General features: G+C 37.3%; 1 protein-coding gene across 1 annotated transcript in view; it reads right to left on the minus strand.

Moving 5' to 3' along the window:
- FERMT2 (FERM domain containing kindlin 2) overlaps positions 1-23,097 on the minus strand; it is a 71,103-nt gene that overhangs the window by 19,894 nt on the left and 28,112 nt on the right. The window contains exons 3-5 of the mRNA XM_024734794.1: positions 11,005-11,139; positions 1,221-1,446; positions 597-699 (exon numbers count right to left, since the gene is read on the minus strand). Of these exons, the coding sequence (XP_024590562.1) occupies positions 597-699; positions 1,221-1,446; positions 11,005-11,139 (464 nt within the window). The remainder of the gene's footprint in view (positions 1-596; positions 700-1,220; positions 1,447-11,004; positions 11,140-23,097) is intronic.

Raw genomic sequence — 23,097 nt, forward strand, 5'->3', positions numbered from 1 at the left:
ATGAAAAGGATGAGAAGCAGGCAAGAGAGGTCCCCTAACCCGCAAGGATGACAAGAAAGCAAAAGACTCAAATCTCTGTGCCATGTGTTTTCTGGGGGAAAACATTCCAGATCTCTACAGCAAATTTAAATCTTATCAGAAAGGCAAAGTACTTCAGTAGCACAGATGATGCCAACCATCTGATAGTAAAAACATATTACAATGTTTGGCTATTAAATTGAGAGAAATATAGACTTAAAAAGGATTTTTTTTTTGAAGCAACATCTTCTGGGATATATAATTATGTACAGTTGAAGAGAGATGTTAAAAAAAAACAACACATAAACTAACTTTACCAATTCCGTAGTACCTAACTAGTTCCTTTAAAATACAAATCAACCAAAAATTCAATTATTTAACAAAAAGAAAAGGGTTTAGTTATGCTTCCAACTTACTAAAACAACAGACTACTTTAAAATACAGGTGCCTTTGTCCAAAGCTTTGAGTTTTTAATATTATTCAGGACTTGCTATATATATCCAAACAATTCCTTACCCCACCAACTTCCAAAAAGCAAACAAAAAGGAACAAAAGAGATCCCTCTAAACCCTCGGTACCTTTGGATTCAAATCAAAAAAGCTGTAATACTTGAATCGGAGCAGCAAGGCCTCATTTTCCTTCACATCCTGTTCCATTAGAGATCTTGAGGAATCAAGCCACCTGGACAAATTAACAATAGTGGAACAGAGCAAGACAAAATTAATTCTACCTCTATGTGGATAAAGGAATTCTTAAATTGTATCTATACTTTAAAACTTACTCTTGGTTGGGCAGGATAAATTAGGAGGCTGGGATCAACATATACACACTACTATTTATAAAACAGATAACCAACAAGGACCTACTATATAGCACAGGGAACTATATTCAATATTTTGTAATAACCTATAAGGGAAGAGAAACTGAAGAAGACTATATATACATACACACACATATTTATACACACACACACATATACACACACATATGCTGTATGTATATACAGCTGAACCACTGTATATGTGTGTGTGTGTGTATATATATACACACACACATATATATATAAGTGAACCGCTGTGCCGTACAATTGAAACTAACACAATAGTATAAATTAACTATAACTTCAGTAAAAACAAAAACAAAAAAAACTTGTAAAGTAATTGGTAAACAGCAAAAAAAACAAAACAAAACAAAAAACTTACCCTTGGTTGATTTTTGCTTTGTCAAGAAGGGCTTGAGGCTTGAACATTTTGGCCAAGATTTCCGGTGACGTTATTGGCTGACTGACAGCAAGTATACCAGGGTTGCCTTCTGACAAAGCACTGTCACCGAACCAAGCAGAAGTTGGTGACAAGGGGCTTCCATCATGAGCATCGTAAGTGGGGGTCATTGTTTTACTATAAAGTCCTGGGCTTGAATATATACTTCCTAATAAATAACATGAAAAACAGGTAGTAAGTATGAAGTATAGTTATCTTAGTTTTCAGTAATACATGCTATAATGATATAAAGCATACTGAGAAACACAAGCTTCATTCTGGAAGGAAAAGCTTTAGTACATTATTTTACCTCTCTTAAAAACAAGTGAAATTAACTTACTTGTATAACATTAAGAACATGTATAACAATAAGGTCAAAAAATATAACTAAGTTGGAAACTCTAGGGAAAAAATCAGTTCAAGAGAGTTAGAATATAAGTTAAGGATATTGCTGAAGCAGATAGACCAACACTTTTGTTTTTTAATTGTGCCAAGGCTCACCTTTCAGAGGGCCAATGTAAAGAACATCAGTGCCTATAGAAAAGGAAAGAAAGGAATTCAGAAGGTAAAGAAAGGCAATAATAGAAGACAGAAACAAAGAATGAAAATGAAAAGAAAATGGGAAGAAGAAAATACAGATTTTTTCCTAATTGTGAATCATAAACTGAAGTAAATATTCCAAGTGTATTTAAGAGTAAAGAACCTTAGAAGCTATAATCTAAGTAAAACAAGTTTTGTCCAATTCAGAACAATGAGGTTGGGCCTCGCTGGTGGCACAGTGGTTAAGAGTCCGCCTGCCAATGCAGGGGACACGGGTTTGAGTCCTGGTTTGGGAAGATCCCACATGCCGCAGAACAACTGGGCTCGAGTGCCACAGCTACTGAGCCTGCGCTCTGGAGCCCGCATGCTGCAACTACTGAAGCCCACGCACCTGGAGCCTGTGCTCCACAACAAGAGGCCACCGCAATGAGAAGCCCGTGCACCACAATGAGGAGTGGCCCCCGCCCACCGCAGCTAGAGAGCCCTTGCAGCAATGCAGCCCAATAAATAAATATAATTTTTTTAAAAAGTCATTAAAAAAAAAAGGTTGTGCTCTAATCATGTGTGACAAACATGTATACATTTATCACCCTTTGAAATCACTGTACCCTGTTTTAAGATCGCTCAATGTAACTGAATAAACTCACATAAATTAAGGGAATAATTTTCTCAGTGAATAGCTAAACTGGCTCCAACAGATTTACAAATAAAGTATTCGAGCAAAGGGATATATAAATATTGCCCTAGAAAGAGGCTTACAAGGTGCATTTTATAATTAAAGCCCTGAAGCTGTAGAGATACTGTCTTTTTAATCTGCTTTCTCAGTGTTAAAGGGCTAGGTATGTAGTAGAGGCAACATTAAAAAAAATTGTTGAATTAGTCTACTGATGATCTATCCTCTGTCATTTAGACTACAAAAATTAAGGAGATTAAGTTAAGACTTTAAAAAAATTCAGAATGACATTAAAAGCACCCCTTCAAAGTTCTAACTCTGTTAATATATTTTATCCTGTAGTCATAATTTTTAAAAAGAAAATGTGTAAATGGGTGTCACACTGTTAATGGATGATGTTAATGGAATGGCTTTTTTCCTTGACTAATTTAGGAATATGCTTAGGAATTTCTCTCCTTTCATCTCTAATGACATACCACCCCCAAACACATAATGATAGAAACAATTACCTATGAAAAAGTGGTGGTAATGCTAGAGATTTCTGAAGTTGTCAAGATGGAGTCTAGGAAGAGAACACAAAGTGGAAAAAAAAAAAAAATCTCTTACTAGCCTCTGGGTATCTGATTTGATACCCCTAAATGTATTCTCCCAATGGATGCTTAAAACAACTTGTAGAATGTGAACATTGTTAAATAAGCAACAAAGAAAGCTGTGAATGCTCCTTTTCAGCCTTCAAGGAAGAACACTGGGATATTTAGTTGTACCTTTAAAAGCAAGAACCTTAAACCACAAGGGCATTTTCTGAAAGAGTTACTTATTAAAAGGGCTGAAAACATTACTCCAGCTCATCTGAGCAAAAAATAATTCTGCTATAGGGAGTATACATGTAAATACGGTGTGGAAAAATAACATTACCTTCTAGGCAGAATCTTCTCATTGTTTATTTCAAAGATCTAGCAAACAAATCTTTTACTAAATATGTCAGAATACTGACTGAAAATTCATTCCTGGTATGAACTATAATTACTATTCAGAACTGAGTAAAGTTAGAATTGATTTAGAAACTTCTTTATGAAGTTTCTAAAACAGAAAATATATTCCCCTACATTACACATCATTTAATAGAATCAGCCACCCAATCAATTCCTTTCCCTCTTATTTACCTATACTTTGTGTAATCTACACGTCGTTATCTGATCACTTCATTTTTCCCGTTTATTCTTTTTTGTTAGGCAATCTACAGTAATAACTCGTTTAATGTTCCCAACAAACCTATTATTGTCATTTCAGAGGAGCAAACTGAGGCAAGGAGAAGTTAATATACACGTCCAATGTCAAGAGCTATTAAGTTGCAGAGCCAAATGTAAATCAGCAGTCTGACTGCAGCTAAATACACTGCCTCCCAGGTACCGTAACTTATTTAAGCCATTCCCAGTTGGTGTGCATTTATTCACTTTAGAGTTTTATTATTGATGTCACCACTGCTGTTGCAAACAGTGCCTTCCAATAAACAGTTTTGTACCTATTCCCCAATTCTAGCGGCATTGCTGGGTCAGAGGGTATGTGTGTTTAAGTCCCAGTTCAGTGATAATCGCAACCAGTCTGTATTCATGATTGCCCAGTTTAACCCATATTTGAAGCAGAAAACTAATACAGGGTAAGATGAAGTAGCAATAAAATATGAGTTTGCTGAACAACATGCAGTGATAACTTAAAAACTATAAGGATGAGAAACAAAGACTTCAATAAGCACTACAGTCTTGGGACACCTACTATAAATATGAAAAACCCAATGTAACCTAATAGCTCCTGAGAGTATCCCTATATTTTAATACAGTAGAATCTGCCTCATAACTTAGTGATTATATACACATATATCCTTTTCTAAAAAATACTAAAGTATTTAATACACTTAAGAAATTTTTCCATCAAGGTATCTAGCTCATATCATACTTAGAAAACACATTACAGGTGAATTAAAAATATGAATATTGATATTACAGATAAATTAAAATATATAAATATGAAATAATTATAAAGGTATTAAAAGGAAATATAGAAAATTTTCTGTAATATTTGTGAAGATTTTATTAACAGTGAAAACAGAGAACTACAAAATAAATGCCAGATTTGACTACATAAAAATGTAAGACTTTAGTATAGTAAAAAAAAGAGCACAAACTTAAATACAGAATGCCAGTATAGGGAAAATACTTATCACATCAAAAGATTAGTATCACTAAAACAAAAACACAGATAAAAGAAAATGGACAAGGTCCATAACTGAAAATTAAGAGAAGAAACAGGAATGGCTAATAAATACATGAAATATTATTCAACCATTGTTCACACTCAGTGTTTACCAGGGAAATAAAAAAGTAATTCTGAGATACCTGTCACACTGGCAAACATTTTGTCAAGATTTACAACAGTCAGTATTGGGCAGAATGTCGGAAAAGGGGCACTTTCATATACTGTTGATGGGAGTGCAAAACCGTCGCCTTCATAACTCTTTCTCGGAGTACAGTCAACCCTTGAAGAATGTGCAACCACATTTGAACTGTGTGCGTCCACTTACATGTGGATTTTTTTCAATCCTAAATACTACAGTACTACACGATCTGTGGTTGGTTGAGTCTGTGGATGTGGAACTTCGGGTATGGAGGGGTAACTACAGGTTATACACATATTTTCGATTTCGAAGAAGGTTGACCTCCCAACCCCACATTGTTCAAGGGCCAACTGTATGTGTGAATCTTGGAGAAACTTTCTGGAGTATATTTGACAGAAAAATTAGATACTAGTTAGCTAGAGAAACAGTTAAATGTAGTTCTTCTACATGGAAAAATTTGACACTATATACAAAGAAGTAGGGAGACCTCTACTCTGACACACAGAAAGATCACCAAAACATACTGTTCAATGAAAAAACTCATACTGCAGAACAAATATATAATATATATGTCTCTCATTAATGTTATAAAAACAAAACAAGACATGCAAGTAGATATAAAACATATAGAAAAGGTACTGGCAACTTGTACTCCGTTTACAATATAGTTAGTTATACACAGTGATTAAGAAATGGCTACTTCTTGATAGGGAGTACCAAGGGAATAAACTGAAGTCAAATTTCCAGCTTTGGTTTAGTACATGTTCTATACTATGGTACTTTTATTTTTTATAATGAGGCTGTACTAATGTATAACTTTTGTAATTAAAAAATGATATAGGGGCTTCCCTGGTGGTGCAGTGGTTGAGGGTCCGCCTGCCAATGCAAGGGACATGGGTTCGGCCCTGGTCTGGGAAGATCCCACATGCCATGGAGCAGCTGGGCCCGTGTGCCACAACGACTGATCCTGTGCTCTGGAGCCCGTGAGCCACAACTGCTGAGCCCGTGAGCCACAGCTACTGAGCCCACATGCTGCAACTACTGAAGCCCACGTGCCTAGAGCATGTGCTGCACAACGAGAGAAGCCACCGCGGTGAGAAGCTGGTGCACCGCAACGAGGAGTAGCCCCCGTTCGCCACAACTAGAGAGAGCCCCCACGCGCAACAACAAAGACCCAACACAGCCAAAAATAATAAATAATACAATAAATAAATTTATTAAAAAAAGATATAAAGTCCATTAGTATGTATCACTGAGTGAAAAAAACACAAATTATAAATGCATGTATAACACAGTCTTACTTTCATCATTAAAAACATAATTCTGTAATATTTGAATTTTTACTATGAGCATGCATTACTTTTATAATTTTTTTTTTTGGCCACGTCGCACAGCTTGCAAGATCTCAATTCTCCAACCAGGGATTGAACCCAAGCCACAGCAGTTAAAGCCCAGAATCCTAACCACTAGGCCACCAGGGAACTCCCATTGCTTTTACAATTAAAGAATAGTTTTTAAAGAAATTTTCTGATGTTTAAAATGGCAAATTCCAGTTAGGAAAAACGGCATCCTGCATGGTGATTTTCCTGACAGTGCCAAGCAAGTTAAGTACTGAGTACTGATTACTTTCTCTATTACTTTAGGACCCAGACTTTTCCTTTGTCTAGCTGCTTTTAAGATTTCTTAGGAAAGTTTCTAATGAAGTCATTTTCTATTTCTATTTACATAATAAATCCTGAAATTGGTAGTCTGTAAGTCAGTGCTATACAGTAAAGTTAATTCTTACTTGGAAAAATTGTTTCCCCCAGACATGGGATCAGGCTATTTAAATGGTTCCCTCCTCACAGGTATTTGGAGATTAGATATTTACCTAGTTACAGCTAAGAAGTGGCAAAGCATCAAGAGTGTATCGCTTGAGCACAGTCTGTAAGCAAGGTATTTAAAAACTGAGAATTTTATCATAATTCTGTATAAGAGTTTGACTAAAGTCTGAGAATCATTAATTCACTCATGACCCTTTACCTCTTGAAACATTACTTTTAAAAAAAGCTTTGTTGAGGTATAATTTACACACCAATATTTTATCAAATGTTCGTATTAGAATTCATAAAATATTCACTTTAAATGTTATAATTGGAGAGATGATGTTACATAATGGTTAGAAACATGAGTGCCAGAGCCAGAGCAACCTGGATTTGAATCCTAGCTGTGTCCCTAATTAGCTTTGTGACCTTGGGCAAATTACTTAACCCTTGTAATGTTCTTTCCTTGTAAGTAAAATGGGGATAATGCCACCAGAATCATAGGTGTTCTGTGAGGATAAAATGAAAGATAATGTATGTAATAAATAATAATCATCACTTATTGAATATATACACACACATATATATAATTGTTAACCATGCTCACACTGAGATGGCTCACAATTCAAGAAGCACATGGGCACTAAGGGAAACTGAGCCTGTTTCCTCCTCAGTAAAATGAAAATTACACCTACTCCTTACCACACCCTGCAGTACAGGAACATCTGTGAAGCACTGGGCACAGTATCTGACACCCCGAAGATATCATAAACTGAGACATATGGACCTGTTGCTAGTTATTATGGGCACAACATGCAAGTGATCATATTTCTCAGTTATTTGGTCTAATATTTGACTAACATGACTGATAAATCATAAAGTCATGCAAACTACATATTTGTTTTAAAAATTAATCACATGTTGGGGCTTCCCTGTTGGCACAGTGGTTAAGAATCCACCTGCCAATGCAGGGGACATGGGTTCAAACCCTGGTCCGGGAAGATCCCACATGTCGCGGAGCAACTAAGCCCGTGGGCCACAACTACTGAGCCTGTGCTCTAGAGCCCGAGAGCCACAACTACTGAGCCCGCGTGCCACAATTACTGAAGCCTGTGCACCTAGAGCCTGTGCCCTGCAACAAGAGAAGCCACCACAGTAAGAAGCCCACACACAGCAACGAAGAGTAGCCCGCACTTGCCACAACTAGAGAAAGCTCACACGCAGCAACAAAGACCCAACACAGTCAAAAATAAAATAAATTAAATAAATTTAAAAAAAAATTAATCACGTTACTTTTCATGTGTATATGGGACTTCTTCTCTACAGATAATCAGTCCTCTACATGTCACTATCTTTGTGTACTTTCTTAGGATTTCACATCAACTCCTCAAATGTTTTTTTAATTAATTTATTTATTTAACTTTTTTTGTTGGGGGCTGCACTGGGTCTTCACTGCTGCACGCAGGCTTTCTCTAGTTGCAGCAAGTGGGGGCTACTCTTAGTTAACGTGCGCGGGCTTCTCATTGCAGTGGCTTCTCTTGTTGCGGAGCAGGGGCTCTAGGCACGTGGGCTTCAGTAGTTGTGGCACGCAGGCTCAGTAGTTGTGGCTTGCAGGCTCTAGAGCACAGGCTCAGTAGTTGTGGCGGACGAGCTTAGTTGCTCCGTGGCATGGGGGATCTTCCTGGACCAGGGCTTGAACCCGGGTCTCCTGCATTGGCAGGTGGATTCTTAACCACTGCGCCACCAGGGAAGCCCAAATGTTTTTAATTAAACTGCTTGAGTGTAGAAATGTTTTTAATTAAACTGCTTGGGTGTAGACAAATAAAACCTTTTTTTTTTTTAATTCTTTCACTGAAAACACAGTCACTTCACAGACACAAGAGAGCACACATAGTGTATGATTCCATTCACATGAGGTTTAAGAACTGGTAACACTATTCTGTGATGAGAAAGGCAAACAGTGGCTATTTGGGAAAAGGCATGCGAGAGGCCTTTTGGGGTGTCGGTATCATGCTATACGCTACGTCAAGTTCTGGGTGGTTACAAGGTATATACATCTTCAAATATTCATCTGTAATTTAAAATCTGTTCATTTTACTGTATGTAACACCTCAATTTAAAACAAGAAAGAAAAGAAACCCGTAATTACTTACTCTTAAAAGATCTGGAACTTTCCCTTGTCTTAATTCATTATCTTTTGTCTTCAAATTGTATTTTCTTAAAGCACTATATAAAAGCTCTCACTTGCAATTCTAAGACCAATCCTGACTGATTTCAACCACTCCAAAATCATCCCATAAATATACTTTTCTATGTAGTTCTTTGTCTTAAGAATTAAATGAGTTTCCATTTAAACTAAAAAATAACTTAAAGCAGGGATTGTGTCTACTGTCAGATACCTTCATCTATATAGTCAAGTCTAAATCAGATTTTTTACCTTATTCTAATGACAGACACATTCTTTTATTCTCTTTCACCTCCTAATCTGTAGGATTCTACCACTACTCTTTCCCCTCATTCCCTCCTCCACATTTTACTGGAATTAAATCTGATATTCTTTCTAAAATAACGATTTGTTCATTTTGTAACATATTCAGAAACCAATGACTCTACAATGCACTAGCCTATATATACCTCAGCCTGACATTAAATACCCTCCAGTGTGATCCAGAAGTTCCTTGGAGGTCTCTCTCCCATGAATTGGCTCAAATGGTTTATTTACGCATCTTGTACTTTTCTTTTGCCAGGATGTTCTTTGTTAATATCATTCTTTCTACCAGGATTGCCTTTTCTTCCCATCAAAATCCTAGCCACTGGAATCCTAGCTAATTCACAAACTTACCTCCCCAATCCCAAAACTGAATATACCCTATTTGGAATTGCTTTGTCTTCTGAATTCTTATAACATTATTTTCTGCAACACTCATTTAACATTGATGTATTACCTCCTTAAATACAGTACCTGTAACTGTGCTTTTCAACGAGCCTATAAACTACTTAAGAGTAAGGATTGTCTTATTTCTTGGTATCTCCCAAATATAATCAGTACATGAGGAGTGACATAAAAGTTACAAGGCATGTAACCTTAGACATTCCTAAACTTACTGTGCCATAGTATCTTCATCCTTATATGTGAGTAATAACATAATCCACCTCAATGGGTTGTAGTGAGAATTAAATGAGTTTCCACGAGTAAAGTGTATGAAATAGGTCTGGGCATACATGACCTCTATGTTCACTGTGTACTTTCATTACCATCATCATCACCCCAGAACTTAAAAAACCAGGAATGAACTGAATAGTAAAATTAGTTTACTTATTTGCTGCTGGGATCTATCCTAAGAAATGGATTTGTAAATGTGTGGCCAATGGAAACATGGGAAACTAATTTCCTGGGACTAAAGAACCATGTAATCTAATTAATTAGTCATCTAGCCTCTCAAAAGACACTGCCTACATTCCTATTGCATGCCATATGCTGAGTTGGGTCCTGGTAACAAAAAGGTAAGAAACAGTCTCTTCATGCAGGGGCTCACGATTATTAGGGGAGAACATGTAGTATAATACCAAACACAGAAAAGTCTGGTGACTTATGACAGAAGGATAACCTAATTCAGGTTGGGGAGGTAACAGAAGGAAATCTGAGAAAGCTTCTTAAAGGAGCAACACCTTAAAGGGAAAAGAGAGGCACTAAGAGACCAGCATATGCAAAGCATAGAGACAGTTTTAAGTAACCTGATAAAACCAATAATGCCTTAACTAAATACTGGTGGTTTTCACAAAATACCCAAAAAATGGAACTAAATGCTAAAAAAAAAAAACTGTCCAATTTCCACAAAGCAAAGAACTGAGGCCAGTTAAGGTACTGTCTCCTTTTGACTTTTCCTGAGCAGAGAACCAGCTTTTCTTTTTATTGACCCGACTGCTACCACCTGACATGACGATCTGCACATAACAGACTCTGGTGATGATTTCAAGATCGAGGGAAAAGATGCTGAGGGAGAGTGTTCTTTAACTTGACCACTCTCCTGGCCTACACAGTCCATTTATCCCAATATCAAGAACACAGAGGGAGACCTACTGTATAGCACAGTATATACTATACACAGTATATACTCAATATTTTTTAATAACCTATAAGGGAAAAGAATCCGAAAAAGAATATACATATGTATGTGTGTATAAATGAATCACTGTGCTGTACACCTGAAACTAACACTATATTGTAAATCAACTATACTTCAGTTAAACACATACACACACACAGAGGCATACAGTCCATGGTTCTCACACTGAGCCCATGCTTAGTCAAAGCCTTACCAGATCCAGGAGTGATAAGAGGCCCCTCTAATTCAAGTGCCTCATCTTCAGACTGGTCATCTAGCTTTTTCTTTTTTTTCTTTGTTGGATCTCTGGGTTTTTTCAATAGAGAAAGCTCTTCAGGGTGTCTGATATCTGTTAAAATAAAAAAACATTATTTTACTAGCATAACAGAAAATTTAAACACATTACACTTGGTAAATCTGTTAATCCATTCAAGAAAAGAATTTGTAATTTCCTTCTGTGTATGTGTGTGTTTGTGTTTTGCCAGATACTAATGCTATGCAAAAGGTTGGAGTATGACACTTTTAAAGACAATATACCAAAGCACTCTTAATTCATAACTATCCAATAAATGTAGTTACCTCAAAGTGGAAAGATAATAATCTACTAGGGTACAGAAAGAAAATACTGGAACTCTTATTTACATATTTTTAAATACAAAACTGTAAGAAATTAAGGTTTATATTATATGGTAGCCCTCATTCATTCTGTATGCCGTAAGTTAACACAAGATATGTGAAGTAAATGTAAAGAAAATATTTTCCCATCATTACCAAATCTCAAAATTTTAGTCGACTCAAACTTTTCTACCTTGATATCAAATGGCTACAAGTTTTTGTGTTTATTCTATTCATTTTCATGTGAAGAACCTGATGAGAAGCAAAATGGTTACAGGAAAGTAACAAAAAGAATTAAAATGACCCAAATAAGTATAAATATCACATTACATATATTATATACCATGTTCATAAATTGCAAGAATGGTTAAGAAGTCAGTTCCCCCAAAACTTAGCTAAAGATTCAATGAAATTCTAATCAAAATTCCAGCTTACTCTTTTGAACAAGTTGATTGTAGAATCGTTCTCATTTCCTTATAAATTTTATGAGTCAAAGCAATTTAAAATAAAGCTGGAAGACTTATACCACCTGATTTTAAGACATCATAAAACTACAGCAATTAAAACAGTGCAATTACTGGCTAAATGATAAGACGTATAAATTAATGGAATAGAAGAGAGGACCCAGAAACAAACCCAGATACAGGCGGTCAATTATTTTGGACAAAGGCGTCACAGCAATTCAAGGGAAAAGGGAAATCTCTTCAATAAACAGTGCTAAACAAGAGATTCATGTATTTTTCTAAAAGAACGTTAGCCCTCACCTAACACAATGTGCAAAAATTAATTCTAAATGTATCATAGACCTAAAAGAAAATTTAAGTAGACAAAGATTTCTTAGATAGGACACCCACACCCTCCCATAAAAAAACTGCCCTTTACTACAAGAAAACACCACCACCACCACCCTGCTCCTTGAAAGACTGTTAAGAAAACAAAAGGCAAGCTGTGTATTGGGACAAAATATTCACAAAATATGCATATTTGACAAAGGAGTTGTATCCAAAATACATAAAGAACCCATACAACTCAATAATAAGCAGACCAGTGGGCTAAAGAGTTGGACAAGCACTTCACCAAAGAATACATAAGAATAAACAAGAAGCATATGTGAAGATGCTCAACATTACTGGTCAGGGAAGTGCAAATTAAAACCACAACACACATATACACCCATCAGAGTGGCCAACATTAATAAAACTGATAATACCCAGTGTTGGTGAGGATGTGGAAGAACTGGAACTCTCATAACCAGCTGTTGGGAATGTGAAATGAGAATTTCTGAAAACACTTAGGCAGTTCCTTATAAAGTTAAACATATACAACTCAGACACTCCACTCCTAGTTGTTTACTTAAGACAATGAAAAGCATATTTGTAAGCTTTACTCACAAAAGCCAAAACTGGAAATAACCCAGCTGGATAAACAAAATGGGATACTTTCATATCAGCGGAATACTAGTCTTACAATGTAACACAACTCATCAGTAAAAAGAAACAAACTATGAATACAGGCAACAACCTGAATGCATCTCAAAATCATTATCTAAGTGTCAGAAGCCAATTAGAAAAGGGTATATACTGCATGATTCCATTCACAATATTCCAGAAAATGATAACAAATCTATAGTGACAGAGCAGAGCAATGACTGTTAGGCTAGAGTTTGAGAGCTAATGGAAATGGTCTATATCCTGATTGTGGTAGTTTCAGAGATGTAAGCATCTGTCAAAACTCATCCAACTGTACACTTTAAATGGGTGCAGTTTATTGTACATCAATTATACCAAAATGAAGTTAATTAAAAAATAAAGAGGGTAAGGAGAGGGAGAGCAAAGAAAAACAGTAAAAGAAAAAAGCAGCAAAAAAAAGAAGCACTAGGTCATATCTCACAGTGTTTGGTGGCACTACCCCATATGTCACAGACAACAAAATCCAAGTCGCTGCATAACTTGAAATGATGCAGACTGCTAAGTCACTGGATCAGAATTCGACAGGGGGTAGTTTGTACCTTCAGGAACCCACAGTACTCACTAGATTCAATCCAGCGTCACAAATTCAGGAAGCTTTTTATCAGTAGGGGAACTCAAACTAGGGTGGACCACACCTGCTGCAGCGCTGATGGGGCACAATTTGAGGCAGAGGCACACGGCCAAACTACCTGGATCTCAGCTCCACTATTTACGAGCTGTATGACTTGGGCAAGCTACTTATTAGCCTGCCAGCATCCAAGTTTCCTCAGCTGTAAAATGAGACTTAATACTACCGCAGGAGGTTTTTTGTGAAAATTCAGTGATTAATATGGGTGAAGTTTCTTGCACAGGGCCTGACAAGTACTTTGTAAGTATTAATGGGTTTTTCCTAATTTTAAAAAGTATACAATTATGGTATAAATTTGGAAATTATGAAAAAGTATAAGACATGTAAAATCTGTTCTTGAAAAATGGAATATGACTATGTGAATCAGTGATCATTTTAATAGATGTATAAAATTGTATTAATATAACATAATTTAACCATCCTTCTAATACTGTGCCCATTATAAATAATGGTTCTACAAACATCTATCTATATACATATTTTTCCACATTTTATTACTTTAGAAATTCACTGGAATCAAAGGTTATAATAATTTTAAGGCAAAAATGGAGGAAGATGGGCACTTGTGTTATTTTTTAAGGCTTTACTTTTAAAACAGTATGTTTATCTCCTTGTTTTAATTTACATTTCTTTGATTAATACTGATGTTGTACACTTCCTCATGGGTTTTTAGCCATTTATATTATTTCCTTCCTTCACTCATTTTTCTATTAGATTTCTTCAAAGTTAAATTGCATATAAAGATTAACATGGTAGCAATCACTGCAAACCACACTGAACTTTCTTTTTAATTTTATTTTATATATATCTTGTACCATGTTTAAAAAAGAAATTCAAATAAGTCTTTTAATAACTATATGAATTTTTTGTTTCTCTGTTGGTTATCTGATTTTTACTATTAGGAACACTCTGGTACACATTAGGTTTTTTTTTTTGTTCTATATATTTTTTTATAAGTTGTCTTATTTTTTTAATATTAATTTATTTATTTAGGCTGCACCAGGTCTTAGTTGTGGCACACGGGATCTTCGTTTCAGCATGAGGGATCTTTAGTTGCAGCATGTGGACTCTTAGTTGCAGCATGCATGTGGGATCTAGTTCCCCGACCAGGGATCGAACCCGGGCCCCGTGCATTGGGACCACAGAGTCTTACTCACTGGACCACCAGGCAAGTCCCCTGTTCTGTATTTTACATGCAATTTGGGGGGAATATTATTCTGAAACATGAAAATGGAATCAGCAGTAAAATTTGTCCTCAACAAATACTTTAGCAGAGAATAGGTGAACGTAACTGCTCCTTACTTATTAATAAATTAATAAATTTGGGCTAAGTACGTCTTAGGTACTAAACAGCAGAAATCACGATAAAAATAAATTCTTAAATTCTGTCACTTTCTTAAAAGCTTCCCTGGCATGTCTTTTCCAAGTTAAAAATAGGACAGCATATTCTTTAGCTAAAGTTACAAAATTATGGGACTTCCCTGGTGGTCCAGTGGGTAAGACTCCCCGCTCCCAATGCAGGGGGCCCAGGTTTGATCCCTGATCCGGGAACTAGATCCTGCATGCATGCCACAACTAAGAGTCTGCATGTCGCAACTAAAGATCCCTCATGCCGCAACTAAGACTAGCGCTGCATGCATGCATGAATAAATAAATAAAGTTACAAAACTAAAAATCACAGATTTTCTTCAGTCTTGTATATTCAAGTTGAGATAGGCTGGGACCTGGTACCCTTTACCAGAGTGCTTGCACCTGGACAAATGTCGGCTAAAGGAACAGAATACATATAAACTATAAGGGACTAAAAATAGCTGCATGCATGTGCAGTTAGGGCAATTATGAACAATAAGATACAAAAAGGCCACAAACCAACTGCCATTCTGGAGGTGTTGGGAAGCAAAACTAGGGTACTGAGCATGATCCCTACACACAGCACCAAGGGGTGGGCAGACCATCTAAGCCATCGCTCCAGCACAGCCCACCAACCTGCCCCCGCCCTCACCCCATTTAAGGGACCAGCCCGCCCTCCTCAGAGAGCCAGGAAGGGAAACTGTTGCTTGTTTCTGCTCTCTTGTGCTGCAGCACAAGTCCCAGTAAAGCCTTGCTGAATTCCTTGTCTGGCCTTTTATTGATTTCTATTGATTAAAGAGTCCAAGGGCACAAGTCGGTAACAAAGTTAACCCATTTACCCTCAAAAGTAACTTTTGAATCAGTAGCACTAATTTCTATCATTATGTAGATTCAGAAACTCAGAAGATATTTCAAGCATGTCTTTTGAGCCATATTTATCTAATTAGCAGAAGTGAATCATCATTTCCTAGACTACTTTTAAAAGAAACAAGATTTAACATGCTAAGAGACCTAATGATTTACGGGTTGTACTTTCAATTCTCAGTGTACCCTCAGCTTTGCTATCACTGCCATGTTGGGAGAAAATAAAGGCTTTAGAAAATTCCTAGCTTCTGAATAATCATTTGTCCCCTCTGCTTCGGTATTAAGTGTGGGCAGGGTGGTAATCTCTCTCTCCACCCATTCATTTCCCCAAAGTAAATCATAAACTGGTACAGGGTGAAAAATCTAAAAAGTATGTAGGGACATAAAACTAATCACGCCTGAGAGATATGACACGCTTCTATCACAATTTGCCATTAACAAGTTTAGCGGGAGAGGGGAAAGCAAGCATGTATAATTGGAAAAAGCCTCCTAAATGTTTCTGGTATGTCCTTTCTGCTTGAGAAACACGGCACTACATGATTCATCCTTTGAGATTTTTGTTCCTAGGTCATTTCCTGTCAGCTCACAAGCCAACTATTATTAGAAAAATCAGTATTGTTAACTAGCTTTTTGGTCAGTCACAGGCAGATGAAGCAGCTCCTAACTTGTACGTGCCCATGAGAATTGCCTGTGATGTAAAAATAATTATATTAAAAATATATGCTTACGCCACACCCCCAGATAATACTCTTAGTGACTCAGGGGTTCCAACAGCTTGTTTTATGGAAGTTCTAGTGATGGATGTTAACGAAACTTACTGTGGTGATCATGTCACAATATATACAAATACTGAATCATTATTTTGTACACCTGAAACTAACATAATTTATAGGTCAATTACATCTCTATTTTAAAGAAAGCGCTATCGGTAATTTTGATTCCAACTTTTCCTTGAGAACTAGTAGCTTAGGGAAAGGGGAGGAGGGAGAAGGACTACATCTTATTTCTCTAATTGGAGCAACGTAGCCATTGGCTACACATGAAGTCTGTGAATAAGTGGTTTTCACTTCATTACAACAATAACAGAAAAAGTGAAGTAAATCCATATAAAATACTATTTCATTGATACAGGAATTTAGGACTTATTATTTACTGTGTCTTATATCAAGGAGAAATTAAACTAGTGAATTTAGGAATCTGAATCACATGTGTTAAGACTGGACTTGGGGAGGAGCATAAGTAATTAAACAAGGTTTATACTAAAATAAAACACACCTAGAGGACTATGAGTTATAAAAACTTTAAAATAGGCACACCAAAATACAGTGCTATCTTTCCTTTGTGCTAAATTATAGTTCAATAATAAAGATATACTAGCATTATGAGTCACTACACAAAGCAATGATCCAGGATCTATTTATAACAAAAGGATAAACTACATAGCAATAAAATTTAACGTTCAAAATCAACATAATGTTATCAAGTAGAATACAAATCTAGTGGAAGACAGACTAAATAAATTATATAATTATGTAATTATATATAGTACATATATATATCTCCAAAACTATGGGGCTGAGGAAGTGGGAAACTAAGGAGCAGAGAAGGGTTCTCAGGTAAAATAATAATCATTTTAGTTTAAAAATAAAATTTTCTGGAGCGTTTCCAGTTAAACATGTATGTTGAGTTTGTGCATTTACTTTCACTCCTTTCCAAAAATCATACCAAAATGTAAAGAAATAAAACATGAACCTAAAAGGACAAAAATAATAGGAGAAAAACATCAGATAAGCAACATCAGAAGAATGCTGAGACAAAAGCCAGATGGGAAAGAAGCAAATGACTTAGCAAAGTGGACAAATAGAAAATCAAGGTGTTTGCAGGAAGTACCAATGCGAAACACACTGACTCACTTGTGCCAAACATCAAGCATGTTCATGTACTGAAAACAGAGAGACAAGAAAAATGAATCCTGCCCCACATCGGATTACACCTACCCCTTAGATACGCACCCTTTAGGATTCCTCACAGGAAAATCTGAAAAGCCCTAGGGAAGAGATCTTTTAGATACTGACATTTGAAAAAGTGTGCTCAATGTCTAAATACCCTGCAAAAGGGTGACAAGCTAAACCCCGTTCAACTAGAGTTTCCTATTAGGTATATGTATGAATGGACAATTAGAATGGACAATCAATGACTGACAGACATTATAGAAAGGACTCTGTGGTAGGCAGAATTCTAGAGATATCTCCTTAAAATTCCTGTCCCTGGTTATACAATCATACGCTAATCTAGGGACTACTGTGAAGAGACTTTACAAATGGAATTCAGGTTACAGATCAACTGATTTTAGGGAGATTATCCTGAATTCTCTCAGTGGGTCCAGTGCAATCACAGGAAGCCTGCCTAACAGAAGAGAAAGGCAGAAGAGGGAAGCAGAGGAGAGGTCACATAGATTTGAGGAGTAAGAAGAGCTGGACTTGCTGTTGCTGGCTTTGACAAACAAAGAGACCACAAGTCAAAGAATTCAGAAGGCCTGTGGAAGCTAGCAGACAAGCCAAGGGGAACGTCAGTCCTAGAGCCACAGGGAACCCAATTCTACCATGCGGAATTCTTTCTCAGGGCCTTCAGGAAGGAACAGAGCCCTGCTGACACCTTAATTTTGGCCTTATAAAATTCTAAGCAGAGGATCCAGCTGAGCCATGCTGTGCCCAGACTTTTCACACAGAAACTGTGAGATAATAAATGTGTGTTTTAGGCTGCTAAGTGTATGGCAGCAATGGAAAACTCACAGACCTTCCAATGTGAAAGAGAGCAAATAAAATGAAAAAGAACAACTTAGGGAAACAGAAATAACGCAAAGAACAGAATAGAATAAAACATAAACCTCTTAATTACAAATCTCAAAGATAAGACAATGGCATCCGTGAAAGATAGAAAGGATGTTAAAAAATAACCAGAGGGACTTCCCTGGTGGTGCAGTGATTAAGAATCCACCTGCCAAATCAGGGGACACGGGTTCGAGCCCTGGTCTGGGAGGATTCCACATGTCGCGAAGCAACTAAGCCTGTGCGCCACAACTACTGAGCTTGCACCCTACAGACCGTGCTCCGCAACAAGAGAAGCCACCACAGTGAGAAGCCCACGTACTGCAATGAAGAGTAGCCCCTGCTCGCCGCAACTAAAGCCCGCACATGCAGCAACAAAGACCCAACGTGGCCAAAAATTTAAAAAAAAAAGAATTATTATTTTTAATTAAAAAAATAAACAGAGATAAGAAGGGGCTCTTGGATATTAACAAGGGGGAGGAAGGGTCCTTTCCATTTTTAAAAAGATTTTTTTTTTTTTTTTGCGGTACGCGGGCCTCTCACTGTCGCGGCCGCTCCCATTGCGGAGCACAGGCTCCGGACGCACAGGCTCAGCAGCCATGGCTCACGGGCCCAGACGCTCCGCGGCACGTGGGATCTTCCCGGACCGGGGCACGAACCCGTGTCCCCTGCATCGGCAGGCCGACTCTCAACCACTGCGCCACCACTTAACTATTTTGTTAAGGTTTAACTTATATAAAGTCTACAACTCTTAAATGTATTCATGAATATCTGGGTAATAAAGATCCAGATAGAACTATAAAACACTGAAAAATAAAATTTGAGAGCCACAATAAAAAAGCAACACACAAAATATAAAGTCAGGTAAGAGGATCAATCCAAGAACTAATATCAGACTAATTACTAGCAACAAAAAGAAGAAAAAAAACACAGGGGAGGAATTAGGGCACATTACTATGAAATTTCAAAATGGCAGGGAAAAAATCCTAAAACATGCCAGAGAGAAAAAGCAGTCTACAAAGAAAGGATAAAAATTAAGAACACTATCAGGACTATAAATAGCAATATTGGAAGCTAAAACAACTGAACAATGAATTCCCAATTCTGAGGGAAATTAATTTTCAACCCAACAATTCCTATCAAAGGACAAAATAAAGACATTTCAAATATGACACCTCAAAAATTTACATCCCATCTACCTTTGATGATGGAGGATATAGTCCATCAAAATAAAATAGCAAATCAACACTGAGGAAAATGCAAGGATCAAATATGAGAGAGAAGACACTTTCCCTGGACAATGGTGGAGGGAAGTTCTGGGGCTATAACTGTACAACTTGACCTAGAAGCCATCTACTCCAGATTGGAGCAGGAGGATGGAGGGACTTCACAGTGTGTTTAGGAAGAAAAAAAAGGAGGGAGGGAGGAGATTATTATCAGATAATGTATTTGATCCTCAAAATTATAGAGAATCTAGAATGTAGAAGAATCAACAACAGAGAAGTTTCAAAACTAAGTAAATGATAAACAAAAAGGCATATAAGTTAGAAAAGGTAAAAGTATACACTTTGGTTCAGCAAGTAAAAATACCTTGTTAAAATAATGCAAACAATGATATTGATTTAATAAAAAATTATAATAGTTATAATAAAGTGAGAAAGAAAAAGTTGAGAAAAAAGAAGTGAGCAGGTATCTAAAATGGATAAATCAAGAAATAACAGGGCTTCCCTGGTGGCACAGTGGTTGAGAGTCCGCCTGCTGATGCAGGGGACGTGGGTTCGTGCCCTGGTCCAGGAAGATCCCACATGCCACGGAGCGGCTGGGCCTGTGAGCCATGGCCGCTGAGCCTGCGCGTCCGGAGCCTGTGCTCCGCAAAGGGAGAGGCCACGATAGTGAGAGGCCTGCGTACCGCAAAAAAAAAAAAGAACAGCATAAGCACTTTATTTAAATTACGGAACTAAAAGAAACAGTAAAAAAGTAGAAAGTGGTAGGGAATGTGCTTGGGGTTGGGGAGAAATAGGACAGAAAAGTCATTTTATATGCTTTTTTAGCTTTAACTCTGTTATCTATGGCTTTGATTAAAAAAATAATTTCAAAATCTTTCTGCTTATTGTGTAAAGAATGAATTGGAAGGAACAAGGATGGATAAAGCAGACCACTTAGGAGGCTGCTGGAACATTCCAGAAGAGAGATGGTGGTGGTGTGGCCTATGAGAGCAGTAAGGATGGTAGAGATGGAAAGATGTGGAAAGATTCAAGATATATCTTGGAGGCAAAATTAACACTTCTGGGTGATGGATGAAATGTGTATAAGGAAGAGAGTGGTACTAAGGATCACTCCCAAGTTTCTGACATATATCTGGGATGGTGCTTTTACTGCTATGGAGACTTCTGAGGGGCAGAGTGGGAAGGGCAGAACACAGAGATTTGGAAAGGAATACCATGAGCTCAGTTTTGAACATGTTCAATTTGAAATTTCTGTGAAAGAAATGGTTTTGTTATTATAAATAATGCTTCAATGAGCAAATGATGGCTTTCTAAAAAAGGTACATGGCTAGAAGAAAATCAAGGATGAGTTAAGAATGGTCTCAACTAAGACGGAGCAACAAGAATTTGATTTACCCTCCTGCTTTATTTAAACAATAAGAAAGGAAAAGAAACTTTTTCAGGTATTAGACAACAAAGAGCACAGGAGAGAAGAGAAAAGAACCAGAATGAGCTCTTTGGACTGTACCAGCTTACTGCCTAGAAGTAGTTCGGGGTGGGGAGGGGGCAAACAGAGTCAGGTCTCGCTGAGTTGAGAGATCTGAGGTGGAATCCAGGGAGGCCAAGATGGCTAAAATTTGTGGGTCAGAGTACCAGAGAGAAGAGAGCTCCACAGAGAGATCTGGAGATCTGTAGTTATCCGCTGGGATCTGGGTGAATACTGATCTGTGCATTTGTGAGGGGAAAGTCTTCCTAATACACAGGATATTGAGAAGAATCCCCAGAAGGAAATTAGCCCTGGACTAATGGTGGCTCTGGACCTGCCCTAACAGAGCTTAAAAGCAAGTGTCAAAAGGATCCAACTGATTCCAAGTAATATGACTGAAAATTTTGACAGAAAAAAAGCCAATGCTACTTTTTAAATTTATTTATTTATTTTTGGCTGTGTTGGGTCTTCGTTGCTGTGCACGGTCTTTCTCTATTTGTGGCGAACGGGAGCTACTCTTCACTGCGATACGCGGGCTTCTCACCGTGGTGGCTTCTCTTGTTGTGAAGCACAGGCTCTAGGCACACAGCCTTCCGTAGTTGTGACGAGTGGGCTCAGTAGTTGTGGCTCGCAGGCTCTAGAGCACAGGCTCAGTAGTTGTGGAGCACGGGCTTAGCTGCTCCGCAGCATGTGGGTCCTTCCTGGACCAGGGCTCAAACCCGACTCCCCTGCACTGGCAGGTGGATTCTTAACCACTGTGCCACCAGGCAAGTCCCAGCCAACGCTACTTTAAGGAATACAAAAAGAAATCCAGCCACCAACAATGAAAAATTAACAGACTCTAGCATTCAATCAGAAATTACCAGACATAAAAGAAGCAACCCATTACCAGGAGTAAAAGGGGGGAAAAAGTAGCAGAAGCAGAAATAACTACAATGATAGAATCAGTAATCAAAGATATTAAAATATCTATTATAAATACACTCCATATGTTTAAGAAAGGAGAGAAAAAGATAAAAATAAGGAAGAGGGGCTTCCCTGGTGGCGCAGTGGTTGAGAGTCCGCCTGCCGATGAAAGATTTATGTATTTTTTAAAAGTCCAAAATCAAACTTCTAGTGATGAAAAATACATCTGAAATGAACACTGGATGGGATTAACAGCAGATCAGCAGAAGACCAATGAACTTCAAGACAACAATGGACACTATCCAAGATGAAACATAGAGAATAAAGACCGAAAAAAGGAAGAGAGCATCAGTGATCTATGGAAGAATAACTGTGGCTCTAACATATATGAAACAAGCCCAACGAAGGATAGCTGTGGGAAGGGACACCAAAAATTATTTGAAGAACTAGTGGTTGAAAATTACACAAATCTGACGAAAACCGTAAACCCACAAATCTAAGAAACACCATGACCCTAGAACAGAATAAACCTAAAGAAAACTATGCCAGCACACATCAGAATTAAATGCTGAACACCAGGATAAAGATAAATTCTTAAAAGGTTAACAGAGAAAACATTCAGAGGGGAAAAAATAGAAGAGCCATAACGGACTTTTCTGAAATTATGCAAACCAGAAGACAAGAGAAAGACATCTCAAAATTACTGAAAAGAGGAAAAATCTAGAATTCTTCACATAGCTGCAGTATCTTTCAAAAATGAAGGCAAGATTTTTGTAGACAAAAGGTAAAAAAAAAAAAAAAAAAAATTATCACCAGCAGACCTGCACTATAAAAAGGTCATATGAAGTTCCTCAGATAGAAGAAAAAGGGTATCACATGGAAAGTATTCTTACAAAGAGCAGTGAAAAATGATAAATGCATGGGCAATTATAAAAGACCGTTTTTCTTATTTTTTA

Source organism: Neophocaena asiaeorientalis, unplaced genomic scaffold (genome assembly GCF_003031525.2).
Source record: "Neophocaena asiaeorientalis asiaeorientalis breed wild unplaced genomic scaffold, Neophocaena_asiaeorientalis_V1.1 scaffold547, whole genome shotgun sequence".
In the NCBI taxonomy this organism is placed as follows: Eukaryota; Metazoa; Chordata; class Mammalia; order Artiodactyla; family Phocoenidae; genus Neophocaena; species Neophocaena asiaeorientalis.